General features: G+C 36.5%; 1 protein-coding gene across 5 annotated transcripts in view; it reads left to right on the top strand.

Annotated features, from left to right (window-relative positions):
• The window catches only part of PUS7L (pseudouridine synthase 7 like), a 50,644-nt gene that overhangs the window by 11,348 nt on the left and 24,548 nt on the right, over positions 1-14,748 (top strand). For 4 of the 5 annotated variants that reach the window (XM_010595939.3, XM_003405725.4, XM_010595933.3 and 1 more), the window contains exons 4-6: positions 6,451-6,643; positions 11,281-11,379; positions 13,661-13,742. In XM_010595939.3, coding sequence (XP_010594241.2) covers positions 6,451-6,643; positions 11,281-11,379; positions 13,661-13,742 — 374 coding nt within the window. The remainder of the gene's footprint in view (positions 1-6,450; positions 6,644-11,280; positions 11,380-13,660; positions 13,743-14,748) is intronic. The other variant, XM_064284364.1, reaches the window with a different exon arrangement.

The raw sequence follows: 14,748 nt of genomic DNA on the forward strand, positions 1-14,748 counted from the left end.
TTGTGGCTCTTGCAGACTCGTTTCTTCTCTGAGCTTTTGGTTACCATCTTACTGTTTTGCTCCTGGCAAGTGGAGAACCCATAGTTAGTTGTGTTTCAGATGGCCGCTCACAAGCTTTTAAGACCTCAGACGCTACTCACTTCACTAGGATGCAGATTATGATTTTTGCGAACTATGTTATGTTTCGTGGACTCATCATTGTTCTTTATGGTTGCATAGTATTCCATTGTATGTATGTAGCACAATTTGCTTATACATTCATCTCTTGTTTCCATTTGTTATTGTGAATAAAGGAGCAATGAACATAGGTGCGCATGTCTACTCATGCTATTAGTTTGAGGTCTCTAGAGTATATACATAGGAGTGGGGTTGCTGGATTGTAGGGTAGGTCTGTTTCTAGTTTTTTGGGAAAGCGCCGTACCGTTATCCATCGTGGTTGTACCATTTTACAGTCCCACCAGCAATGGATAAGGGTTCCAATCTCCACCCATCTTTGTCAACATTTGTTGTTATCTGTTTTTTTTATTTTTTATCAGTGCCATTTTAGCTGGGGTAAGATGGTATCTCACTGTAGTTTTGGTTTGTATCTCTCTAAGGCTAATGATTGTGAACATCTTTTCATATATTTGTTGGCTGCTTAGATGTCCTCGTCGTTCTTGTCCTTTGCCCGTTTTGTGATTGGGTTGTTTGTCTTTTTGTTGTTGAGCCATTGCAGTTTTCTATAAATTTTAGACATTAGACCTTATTGGATAAATCATTTCTGAAGGTTTTTTCCCACTCTGTAGGTTGTCTATTCTTTTAATAAAGTCTTTTGATGAGCATAAGTTTTTAATTTTTTGAGGTCCCATTTATCTATTTTGTCTTCTACTCATACATTTGTTATTATGTTTGTTATCCCTTTTTTTAAATAAAACATTAGGTCCCATAGACAACTCCAAAGAATATTATGGTTTTAGGTTTAACATTTAGGTCTCTGATCCATTTTGAGTTAGTTTTTGTGTATGGCGTGAGGTATGGGACCTGTTTCATTTTTCTGCAGGTAGGTAGCCAGTTTTGCCAGCACCATTTAGTAAAGAGACTGTTTCTGCTCCGCTGAATGGGCTTTGACCCTTTGTTGAAAATCAGTTGTCTGTGGATGGCTGGGTTTAATTTTGAGTTCTCAATTCTGTTCCACTGGCCTATTTGTCTATTGTTGAACCAACACCAGGCTGTCATGATTACCGTGGCTATAATAGTATGTTTAGATATAGGGAGCGTGAAGCCTCCTGCTTTGTTCGTTTTCTTCAATGTTGCTTTGGTCATTTGGGGCTTCCTTCCTTTCCAGATGAAGTTAGTCATTTTTCTGTTGCAGTTAAGAATGTTGTTGGAATTTATATAGGGATTACATTGTATCTGTAGATTGCTTTAGGTAGAATTGACATTTTCACTATATTAGTCTTCCAATCTGTGAGTACTAGATGACTTTCCATTTTTGTAGTTCTCTTGTAGTAGTGTTTTATAATTTTTATTTTAAAAATTATAGGTTTAGGTTAATTCCTAGGTATTTTATTGATTTGGGGGATATTATAAAAGGTATTGTTTTCTTGATATCTTTTCCAGAGTAGTCTTCGTTACCGTACAGGAACCCAGCTGATTTTTGTGTGTTGATCTTGTACCCTGCAGTGTTGCTAAATTCTTCTATTAGTTCCAGCAGTTTTTTTGTGTGGAATCTTTAGGGTCTTCTATGTATAGGATCATGTCATCTGCGAATATAGTTTTACTTCTTCCTTTCCAATCTGGATACCTTTTATTTCTCGTTCTTTTCTTACTGCTGTAGCAAGGATTTCATTTTACTTGGATCCTCAATCAACATCCATGGAAGCAGCAGTCAAGAAATCAAATGACATATTACACTGGGCAAAGGTGTCTTTTCCTTATTTATGTGGTGGATTACATTGATTGATTTTCTAATGTTGAACCACCATTGTAAAGCTGGTATGAATCCCACTCAATCATAGTGTATGATTTTTTTGATATGTTGCTGAAGTCTGTTGGCTAGAATTTTGTTGAAAATTTTTGCATTCCTGTTCATAAGAGTTATTGGTCTGTAGTTTTCTTTTTTTGTGATATCTTTGCTTGGTGGTGCAATGGTTAAAGAGATTGGCTGCTAACCAAAAAGTCGGCAGTTTGAATCCACTAGCTGTTTCTTGGAAACCCTGTGGGCAGTTCTGCTCTGTCCTATAGGATCATTATGAGTCGGAATCCACTTGATGGCAACAGGATTATTATTTATTTATTTTTTTGGTTTTGCCTGGTATAGGTATCAAGGTTATGCTGGCTTCATAGAACGAGTTTGGTAGTGTTCCCTTTTCTACATTTTAGAAGGTACTGTTTTAGAAGAGACTGAGTAAGATTGGTGTCAACTCTTCTCTCAATGTTTGGTAGAATTCTCCAGTGTAGCCATCTGGTCCTGAGCTTTTTTTTGTTGTTGTTGGCAGTTTTTGGATGACATCTTCAGTATCTTCTTTTGTAATGGGTCTCTTTAAATTTTCTACCTGTTTGTGTTAGTTTGGGTAGGTAATGTGTTCCTAGGAATTTGTCCATTTCATCTAGGCTTTAAAATTTGTTGCAGTGCAGTTTTTCATAATAATCAGTTGTGATCTTCTTTATCTCTGTTGGATTGGTTGTAATGTCATCAGTTTCATTTCTAAATTTGGTTATTTGCCTCTTCTGTTTTTTTTGTCAATCTAGCCAGTGGTTTTTCTATTTTATTAATCCTTGCAAAGAACCAACTTCTGGTTTTGTTGATACTTTCTATTGTTTTCTATTTTCTATTTCTGCCATGATCTTTATTACTTCACTTTTTTTTCCCAGTATCTTTTGTCTTCTTTGCAGTTCTTTTTTGTTTGTTCAAGTTGTCAGTTCAAGTTCATGATTTTGGATCTTCTTTTTTAATGTAGGCATTTATTGCTATGAATTTCCCTCTGAATACTCCTTTTGCTGTGTCCTAAAGGTTTTGGTACTTTGTGTTTTCATTTTCATTTGATTCTAGGAATTTTTTAATTTCACTATTGATTTATTCTATGACCCAATAGTTTTTTAGTAGTGTATTATTTAGTTTCCATGTTTTTTTTCCCCCCATATTTTTCCTGCTGTCGATCTCTAGCTTCATACCATTATGGTCAGAAAAGATGCTTTGTATGATTTCAGTCTTTAAATTTGTTAAGACTTGTTTGTGTCCTAGCATATGGTCTGTTCCAGAAGATGATCCACGTGCACTGGAGGATAATGTGTATTGTTTTGATGCTGGGTAGAGTGTTCTAAATATGTCCGTTAGGTCCGTTGGCTGATGGTTTTGTTTAAGTTCTCAATGTCTTTAGTGATCTTCTTTTTAGATGTTCTGTCTATAATTGAAAGAGGTGTATTGAAGTCCCCTACTGTTCTTGTGGAGTTGTGTATCTCTCCTTTCATATTAGTCAGTATTTGTTTCATGTATTTTGGTTCATTGCTGTTAGGTGCATATATATTTGTAATTGTTATGTCTTCTTGCTGAACTGACCCTTTTATTATTACATAATGTCCTTCTTTATCTCTTGTACTAGATTTTGATTTAAAGTCTATTTTATCTGAAATCAGTATGACCATCCTCCTCTTTTTTATTGCTGGTTGCATGGTATCTTTTTTCTCCATCCTTTTATTTTCAGTCTGTTTGTGTTCCTATGTGTAAGGTGTGTTTCTTGTAGACAGGAAAATGATAGTTCATGTTTTTTTATCCATTCTGTCACTCTCTGCCTTTTGCTTGGGACATTTAGACCATTTACATTTAAGGTTATTACTGAAAATAAAGTGTGTACCTTACTCATTTTGCTATTTGTTTTTTTTGGGGGGGGAGGGGGAGTTTCATATCTTTGTTTTTTTATTCTGATTTTTCTGTTTTTGTTTGTATTTGGCTGCTTTCTTGTGATAAGCCTTTTTGCTTTCTTCCTTCTCCTGAATGTTTTTTCTTGGTGAATTCTTTGTGGTACCACATATGTTACATTACACAACTTACAGTTGCAACAAGGTTTAACATGAACAACAGTTAACATACAACCTTAATGCAATGAATCTATTCCTGATATGCTGCTCTCTGTCCTATTTTTATTGGTGTGTCTCTGTTAACGTCAATATAACAACCTATATTTGATAAGTTTACTCTGTTTATTTCTTACAAATTTGATGTTGTATAGATTGGGGGATTTAATTATTGAGTTTATTCCCTGAGAATATCATATACTTTGGTCCTTATGATTGCCTGTGTTGTGTTTTTTAAGAGATCTCTCTCTCTCTCATTTTTAATTTTTTCCCTGTGTATAGATACAGGTATTTAATGCTCTTGTCTTTCTACTTGGAGTACTGTCTTCAGTAATACTTGCAAAGCTGGTCTGGTAGTGGCAAATTTCCAGAGCTTCTGTTTGTTTGGGAATGTCTTGATTTCCCCCTAGCTTTTGAATGACAACTTTGCTGGGTAAAGAATTTGTGGTTGGCAATTGGTTTTGTTCGGCATTTTATATATGTTGCTCCATTGTCTTCTGGCCACTAGAGTTTCTGGGGAGAAATTTGCACTGATTTTTTTGCAAGATCCTTGGTATGGTATATTGCATTTTTCTCTTGCTGTTTTGAGAATTCTCTCCTTGTCTTTGGTTTTCAAAAATTTTATTAGGATATGGTACAGAGTTGATCTTTTTGTGTTTCTTCTGATTGGGGTTCATGTAGCTTCCTGTATTTGAAGGCTTGGTTCTCTGTTTAGGTCTCTCTGATTATCTCTTGGAAAATTGTTTCTATACCTTTATTGTTGTCGTGATACACTGGGATTCCAGTAATTTTAATGTTTGATTTCTTAATTGAATCCCATATTTTCCTTTTGAGTTTGTTCCCTTTCTTTGTTCTTTTCTTTTGTTTCTCTTGAGACTTGGTAAATTCAGTTATTTTGTCTTCTGGTTCACTTATGGTATCTTATATCTGTTCAACTCTTTTGCTCGTATTTCTCTTTTCTAATTCAGTTGCTTTGTTCTTCAGCTCCAGCAGTTGTCTCTTTTTTTTGTTATAATTTCAGCTTCCTTGTTGAGTCTCTCATTTTATCTCTCCATTTGTTTCCTGACTCAGCTAGTTTGTTTTCTGTGTGCTTTTTGCTTTCTTTAAACATATTTAGCACCATAGTCTGTAAATTATCAATTCCTTTTGCTTGTCTGGCCTCCAGAAGAAATTTCCTCTTCTACATGTTTTCCTTTTGATTTTTCATTCTTCTCTTGTGGGTTTGTGTGTTTCACTACTTTTTGCTGAACTTGAGCCATTTTGCTATCTTTTTTTTAAATTTAACTTTGTATTCTGGTTTCTGTGAGAAAATTTTCTGATTGGGTATTCTGGTGGCACGGTGGCCAAACGCCTGGCTGCCAGCTGGAAGGCCAGGGCTTGCACCCACCAGCCACTCTGTTGGGGAAACATATGGCAGCCCACCTCCACAAAGACTCTCAGCCCTGGGAACCCCACAGGGCAGCTCCATTCTGTCCCACAGGGTCGCTATGAGACAGAGTTGACCCAGCAGCAGTGGGCTTGGTATCGTCTCCTGAGGATCACCAGAGGGCACTCTTATCCTTAGTTTCTTTATTCAGGAGTTCTGGATGCTTGATCTGTGGAATTCAGTACACATGTGTGGGAGCACGCTTTGGTGATTGCAGATACTGATGTAAGCGGTGGGGTTCAACTCTCCTGTGTGGAGGATGGGGGGGTTCTCTATGTCTTTCCCTCATGGCCACGGCAGCACAGGCTCTCCCATGGTGTCCTGCTGTGGGCAGGGAGCCAGCCATTTCCCTCTGTGTCACCTGTCAGTCTGAAGTATTCTCCATAACCTGCTGCCCTTGCAGTTCCTCCCAGCCCTGGTCTTGGGCCTCAGCAAGATTCAACAGCACTTTCTCTCAGTGCCACAGTCTCCCTTCACGGCCCCCCCCCCCCCGCCCCGTGCGATCTGTGAATGGAATGCCCATGGTCAGTTTGCACCATCTTGAAAAACATAAGGCTACAGCTTCCTCAGATTAGTTCCCTTTCTGTGTTCCCTGTTTGGGGTGTAGCCCAGCCCCATCCCATAGTGGCTGCGATGGACGAGCATTCCCAAGGTTAGTAGGTAGAGTCTCCCAACTTACATGCTGTTCATGCTCCTCCTCTCTTCTGCTCCTGGACTCTGTAATACTTCAGCTGCTATCTGAAATTCTGAGATACCAGCCTGTGCTTATTTTTATTCATTGTTCAGTGGTTAGTTGCTGGAGGAGTCAATGGGAGCTTTCACTCACTTCACCATCTTGCTCTGCCCCCTGCATTAATATTCTAATATAAGTGGGTGTCTGGCATTGAAATATAACTGTCATTTTAAAATCTTATATAAAGTCATTTTAAAATGCAAAATTTAACTGAGTGTATATGATTTATCATTTATAGGTTAAAAAATATTGAAAAAGAAATTGAAAAGAAAAGAATGAATGTGTTTAATATTCGATCTGTAGATGAATCCCTTAGACTTGGTCAGCTGAAAGGAAATCACTTTGATATTATTATCAGAAATTTAAAAAAACAAATCAATGATTCTGCACATCTGAAAGAGAGAATTTTGGAGGCAATAGAAACTGTTAAGGTAAGAAAACTCAATTTTAAAACAGAGTATTCCACTGAAGCAACAAAGGAAGCTTTTCTTTTTTACCTTTTCTTAGAGCCATTGAACTTACATTTTTTTTTATTTTCTTAATGTGATTGAAAACAAAAAAAAATATGTAGAGTTTCTCAGAGGGGAAAAAGATCTTTACATTGGAAGAGATTTTTTTTTTTTTTTTTAAAAAAACATTTACCATACAGAGTAGAATTTTAGGCAGAGACATTTATTTTTTGAAATTTTGTTCAGTAATTCTTGTCAGAAATGTTTGAGCAATGAATGTATTACTTTTTTAAAGAAATATACAGTCTTTTCTTTTTAATCTAACTTTGAATTGTTTCAATGTATATAAATGATAAACCATATACATTTCATTATGTCTTCCTATAAAGAATTACTTAACATAAACTTTTAAATGACATTTGCTGGACATCTAAATGTATATGTACAACCATAGCCTGATCATCTGGATCTGATCATTTTTCTTTAAATGGCCAGATAATAAATACTTTTGGCTTTGCAGGTATATGGTTTCTGTTGCAGTTACTGCTATTGTAGTATGGAAGCAGCCATAGATAATACATAAATGAATGAGCACGTCTGTGTCCCAATAAAACTTTATTTATAAAAACAAGTGCTGGGCCAGATTGCACTTTTGGGCTATAGTTTGCCAACTCCTGATCTAGGCCAGTAATTCCCAACCTGGGGAGCTTTTAAAAAAATTTAGTGGTCAGTCTCTACTGCCAAACCAATTACATAAAAACATTTTGGATAAGGGCTTAAAAAAACTTAAAAAACAAAAACAAAACTCCCTATATGATTACTCTGCAGTCAAAATTGAGAAACACTAAGTTTCTGAGTACAGAATCCTTTTTACACAATTTTATACAAATAAAAAAACTGATTTTTAATCAATATTATGTCTTAGAATCAAGAAAGTATCTTCCAACTTAAGATATTTTTGATCTAGGACATTCACCTATTTATAGAAATTGCCTGATTGTATATTCTTCATATGGCTTTTTTTCTTGACCTATCTAAAATTCTACATTTTTTTTTTCCTGGAAAACTTATTAAAATGATATCCTTCAAAAAAAAAAAGGAGGTGATTTCTCTGAACTCTGATAGAATTTATTACCTGTCTTTCATTTGGCACTTAAGGATATATTATCAAGTTTCCATTATGAATCATTTTAGCTTTAGTCAACTTTTCTTTAATTTTTATGATCAGGAAAGGATGTTGAGAAGCCCTGAAATCAAGGAGTCTTATTATTATTATTTTTTAGGGAAAACATTATAAAATTGTTTATTTTATTTTTGTCGTCATTGAGAATATACATAGCAGAACATACACCAATTCAACAATTTCTACTTGTACAGTTAAGTGGCATTGATTACGTTCTTGAAATTGTGCAACCATTCTCACCCTCCTTTTCCAATTTGTTCCTTGTCCATTAACATAAACTCACTGCCCCCTAAGTTTCCTATCTAATCTTTCAATATGCTGTTGTCACTTTGATGCCATATAAATGGATCTTAAAAGAGCACAATTCTCAAGGCAGACATTCTTTACTAGTTAAGTTAAAATGTTACTTGGTTTTCAGAAAACTTCAGGGGATATTTTTGGTTTAAGGTTTAAAGATTATCTCAAGGCAATAGTTTCCCCCTTTTGATCAGGATTCTTCAAGGAGCCTTTTGAAGTTTTGTTTAGAGGAATGCAACTCTGATTGTTATAAACATAGAATTATTTAGATTGTATATAACCTTAAATAATTTAAATGGATGGTTTAAACTCTGACTATTTCAGGATGGTATCTGATATTATTTTTTCCAAATTTAACTATGATATTTAATACAGGAGTACTTACTCTGTTTGCAGTTGGCTTTTGTGAATGGCATGAGGTAAGGATACAATTTCTTTTGTACCATGCCAAAAACAAATTACCTTAGCATTTTTTATTGAGCGGTCCTTGATTTGGTGCTCAATAATAATTGTTGGCTGAATAAATATATGAGGGTGGAGGACTCATTTATCTTTCAAGAAACCGTCTAGGCCTGGTTTTTCCTTTGTGAGAACATATTTAACTACTGACCAATTTCTTTAATGGTTGTAATAGTAAATTACAATTTTCTATTTATTCTGAGCAATGTGACAGTTTAAAACATGGCCTCAAGATTTACCTCCCATCAGGAGATGAGGTCTTTGTCTCCTCACCTTGAATCAAGACCCTGTAACTGCTTGACCAATAGAGTCAAAAAAAGTAATGCCATGCCATTGTCTGGGCCTAGGCTTTAAGAAACTGGAAGCTTTCAGTTCACTTGAGGTGTGTACTCTTGGAAACCAGCCACTGTGCTGTGAGGAAGCAAGCCACCCTATGGAAAGGAGCTAACAGCTAGTATAAACTTGACAGCCATATGAGTTTCAAGACTTTCATTTTGGACAGTGCATCCTGTAGCCCTGCTCGTCTCATTAGCTAATGCTGCATAGAACAGAGACTTATTGTCTTAGTTGTCTAGTACTGCTATAACAGAAATACCACAAGTGGATGGCTTCAACAAACAGGAATTTATTCTCTCACAGTCTAAGAAGTCCAAATTCAGGGCATCAGCTCCAAGGGAAGGTTTTCTTCCTCTGTTAGCTCTCGGGGAAGGTCCTTGGCATCAATCTTCCCTTGCTGAGGAGCGTCTCAGGCACAGGGACCCCAGGTCCAAAGGATGAGCTCTGGTCCCAGTGCTGCTGTCTTGGTGGTATGAGATCCCCTGTCTCTCTGCTCACTTCTCTCTTTTATATCTCAAAAGAGATTGGCTGAAGACGCAATCCAATCCTGTAGATTGGATCCTGCCTCATTAACGTAACTACCACTAATCCCGTCTCATCAACTTCATAGAGATAGGATTTACAACACGGGAAAATCTCAATAGATGACAAAATGGTGGACAATCACACAATTTATCCTAGCCAAATTGATACACATATTTTCTGGGGACACAATTCAATCCATGACACTTACTTTTCCTATTGAGCCTTGCCTAAATTATGGATTCTTGAGGAAAAAAAAAAAAAAAAGATGTTTGTTTTAAGCCAGTAATGTTTGGGGTGTATTGTTATCAGCAATAGATGTTGGAACAGATTTTGTTGCCTGGAAATAGGAGGCTTCTGTTACAGAAACGTAAAACGTGTGCAATTTTCTTTGGACTAGTCAACGGACAGAAGCCAGAGGGGCTCTGAGGAATGTGTTAATCAAAGTCTAAAGAGCCTAAAGGAGAATGTTAATAAAAGCCCAAGGACCTTGAATAGAGTATTAGCAGAAATATAAAGGACCTTGAAGAGAGGCTATTGATAAGAGCTTAAGGGAAAGTAAGAAAAATGTTATTGAAAGCTGGGGAAAATGCAACCTTTATTATTGTGGCAGAAAAGTAGGCAACACTGTCACCATCAGTAACGTGGAAGCTAGGAAATGAACCTAAGGAACTTGATGATCTAGCTAAGGAGATTTCCAGGCAGAATGTAGAAAGTATCACCTGGCTTCTCACTGCCTATGATAAAATGTGATAGGAGAGAGATGAACTAAAGAAAGAAATGTTATATAGAGAAGGGCTTGCTGGGTTGGAAAATCTGTTTCTTAATCTCAGCATTTCTAGATAGAAAGTTCTCAAAATAAAACAAAGCTTCAGGGCAGAGATCAGGTCTAAGTATTCGGTGAACAACTCATCCCAGATTGCCTAGAATTTCCTGATTTTAGAACTCGAAGCCCCTCATTCCAGAAAACCTCTTCAGTAATATGAATGGAAAGCAGAAGTATTTTTTTTTTGATTGTGGTAAATATACAGGTAACAAAACATTTACCATTTCAACAATCTTCACTTGGACAGTTGAGTGATATTAAATATGTACGTCATGTTCAGTCATCACCGTTAGCTATTCCTGAATTTCTCCATCACCCTTAACAGAAGCTCCATGTCTCCTAAGTGTTGTGCGTGTCCCCTAAGTGTTGTCTTCCTTTCCCACCCCCACCCCCAATGTATTTTTTAAGTCGTCTTTATACATGGGATCACCATGAGTCAGAGTCAACTTGATGGCAGCTGGTTCCCCCTGCTCCCCAGTGGTCCTATTTTCTAGCTTTTAATCATTTCTTCTTCTACCTTTTATTCTCTAACTGTAGTGGTTGTCTTCAACTTATGACATATTTGAGTTATGATGAACCACACTTAATGACTTTTTTTATATATATCTTATTGTTAGCAATATGTTGTAGCCCATAAATTGCTGATGTTGTCATTCTCAGACATTCACCTGCAGATGTTCAGTTTTGTGATTTATTGTTCAAAACAGTGCCGAATTTATAAAGATGCTAATAACAAGAGGCAATGATAATGAAAAAATAAAAAGTGAGATGTTTGACTTACGTTAGAACTGATTTACGACTTGGAGTGGTCAGAAAGGAGCCCTGTTTCAAGTCAGAGACTACCTGTATTGCATTTCTCAGACCATTTGGTCCCCATCTGCGTATTGCTGATTACAAGGTTCTTTTATTAAAATAAATATGAAGAGAAAGACTTGCTTACATATTTTGACACAAATATTATATACGTTAATTAATTGTAAAATTTTGTGTTCATAGATTAAAGGTTTTGTGAATTACTATGGACCTCAGAGATTTGGGAAGGGAAGGAAGGTTCATACAGACCAAATTGGATTGGCTTTGCTGAAGAGTGAAATGGTATGGATTTTTAAAATAGGATCTTGTCCATCAGTTATACTTGTGTTCTCAACACCAGCATATAAACGCTGTGTACACACACATATACATATACATATACCATGTATGTTACATTATTGAACGTTTACTGAGCAGCTGTTAAATTCTTGGCAACATACTATAAGAAAGCAAACTGATTGAGATGTTCTTGTGTTTCATACCTGTTTGAGACAAAATATGATTAGGCTATTAACGCTCTGGTACTAGAAATTCAAGGGGCCAAGTTTTAGCCTAGTGTAAGAAAGGCTTTTCTAACAGTTGTCCAAAGGAGTGGACTTCTTTCTCCCAAAGAAATGTCTTTTTCTCTTTCCCATAGCATTTTAAGCAAAAGCTGAATGGCCCCCCTCCTACCTTTTCAAGCTTCATACTCTGTCCTCCTGAATTGTTTTTTTTTTTTTTTTGACTTTACTAGGGCATTAGTTGGAAACCCTCGTGGTGTAGTGGTTAAGAGCTACATCTGCTAACCAAAAGGTTGGCAGTTCAAATCCACCAGGCACTCCTTGGAAACTCTATGGGGCAGTACTAGTCTATCCTATAGGGTTGCTATGAGTCGGAATTGACTTGATGGCAACAGGTTAGGGTATTAGTTATCTATTGCTGCATAGATTACCCTAAAATATAGTGGTTTGAAAGAAGAAACATTTATTATCTCACACAATTTTTGCAGGTCAGAAATCTTGGAGTGACTTAGCTGCATGTTCTGGCTCAGGGTCTCTCCAGAGGTTGCAGTCAGACGCCAGGCCAGGGCTGCAGCTCTGAAGACTTGACTGGGGTTGGGGGATCTGCTTCCAGGCTCCTCACATAGCTCTTTGCAAGAGGCTCAGTTTATCGCCACAGGGCTTTCTCCAGAGGAGAGAGTCCAAGAGTGCAAGAAAGTGAGGGATATACAACAAAACAGAAACTACAGTGTCCTTTATAACCTAATCTTGAAAGTGACATACCTTCACTTCTGTCATACTCTACTGGTCACACAGACCAACCCCGATAGAATGTGGGAGCGGAGTACACAAGGGCAGGGGTACCAGGAGGTGAGGATCATTGGGGGCCATCTTTGAGGCTGGCTCCTGCAGCTAGAAAGCTATGCTTTCTTTCCTTTGCTTGAAGCATCCCCTGCCCCCAAACTTTATGTTTTTTATATCTCAATTTAAATATCATTCTCATCCAACTCCCTAAGACAAAGGAATTCTCCTTATGCTGTGACCTGGCAGCATCCTGGACTTCCTATCTTCAGTTTTATTACATTTCATTATTATTGCTTGTTTAATTTTTTCCAGTAGACAGTGAGTTTTGATAGGACAGGGATCATGTCTCCCTTGCTCAACATTCTGTCCCTGGCATCCAGTAGTCTATATCTAGCACATGGAGATGCTTAATAATATTTACTTGAATGAACCAGCTTCTTAGCAAATGTTTGTTGAATGAATGAATACCATAAAAGTAGGTTGAGTAGGATATTGGGTTGAATGACCTATTTTAAGATTCTTCTTACTCTAAGACAAATACTTAGAAATAAATCCCAGTGGTTAAATACAGAAACTAGGTATAAAAAAAAAGTACCATTAAAAAATTTTTAAAAACCCATTTTTTCATCTATTTAGGATTCAAAAGAAAATATTAAGTTGGCAGTTATTTTTAAGACCAAAGAATTCAGGAAATCGAAACTATGAATGAAATTTTAATGGCCTGTCATTCTTCAGTGTTTGTTTCTTCACCCATTTTTGTTGTCTGTGTTATGTTTAAAATATATATATGTGTGTGTGTGTGTATATATATATTTATATATATGGAAACCCTGATGGCATAGTGGTTAAGAGCTAAGGCTGCTAACCAAAAGGTCAGCAGTTTGAATCCACCAGGTACTCCTTGGAAACCATATGGGGCAGTTCTACTCTACTTTGTCCTATAGGGTCACTATGATATATATATAGTTGTTTACACTTTACGTACACAGTGTAAATATAGGTAAAGAATGAGAGAAGTAGAACTATGGAATGGTGGCATGGAGGGAGGACACTTTTTTCAGTTCATAATATTTTAAACCTATGTATAAAGTTGCTTTGTTCAGAAGGTTTATTTATAAATTTAACATTGTTTAATTTTTGAAAGCCTAAAGATGTAATTGCAGCATCAAATATTTGTTAAAAGTCTGTTCTACGAAGATGCCGGAGAATTTGCATCTTTTTTTAAAAAAGTAAGTAATTTGTCATTTTTATTAACACATTTGCTTTCTTGGTTTTTAAAGGTGAAGGCTGTAAAATTATTTCTTATGCCAGAAGATGTGGATGATCCTGTAAATACAGCAAAGAAATATTTCCTTCAAACTGGTATTTAAAAGTTTCTTTACCCTGTACAGTCTGTGCAGATATATAATATAAATGTTTTGTCAGCAGGAGGGGCATTCATTGCAACATAAATGTAATAAGAAATAGATTGTGATACATTGTACACTTAATCATTTTATTAAATGTCCAAGGCACTGCGTTTTTGGCCAGATCTCCAGGACTTTTTCCTGGTACTATTCTAGCTTAAGTGCTTTGTGCCATTTAGCAATACCTTTTTTTTTTTTTTAGGGGTAGGGATGAGGGAGAAATAATTTACTTCTAAATCTTGGCCTAAATCCTCTGAGGAAATGTTGTTGTTAGGTGCCTTCTAGTTGGTTTTGACTCATAGCAACCCCATGTGACGGAGTAGAACTACCTCATACAGTTTTCTAGGCTGTAATCTTTATGGGAACAGATTGCCAGGTCTTTCTTCTGAAGAGCTATTTGGTGAGTTTGAACCGCCGGCCTTTCGGTTAACAGCCGAGAGCATAACCTTGCTCCCCGAGGGCCTTTTAGGGGTTCCAAATTCTGAACTGGTGCTGATGGCAGTACGATTCACTACAACTAGATGTGACTTAAATGAAATAAAAGTTCATTTGTGATATTCAGTGCTTGTGAGTTATTTTCCATTTGCCATTTAGCCTTGACTGCCAATTTTAAAGCCTTTTAATCAATGTGATGATTTATATGTAGAATCCTTAATGGGAGGCACTAAAAAAAGTAGTTATGAATGTGGGTTCTAGAGTCAGACTGCCTGGGTTTAATGCCCAACTTCAGTTCTTCCCAATGTGTGGTCTCCTGCAAGTGATGTGACCTCATTGTATTTGTTTCCTAATCTGTAAATTGAGGCCAGTAGTGGTACCTAAAAGATTGTTATGAGATTTAAATGAGATAGTAAGTATAATGCTCTTGAAGTGGTGTATGGTACACTGTAAATACTAGATAAAATAACTTATATTTCAATAATAATGACAACCACCGTACCACTTCAGGCTTATTCAAGACGTTT

Source organism: Loxodonta africana, chromosome 4 (assembly GCF_030014295.1).
Source record: "Loxodonta africana isolate mLoxAfr1 chromosome 4, mLoxAfr1.hap2, whole genome shotgun sequence".
Taxonomy (NCBI): domain Eukaryota; kingdom Metazoa; phylum Chordata; class Mammalia; order Proboscidea; family Elephantidae; genus Loxodonta; species Loxodonta africana.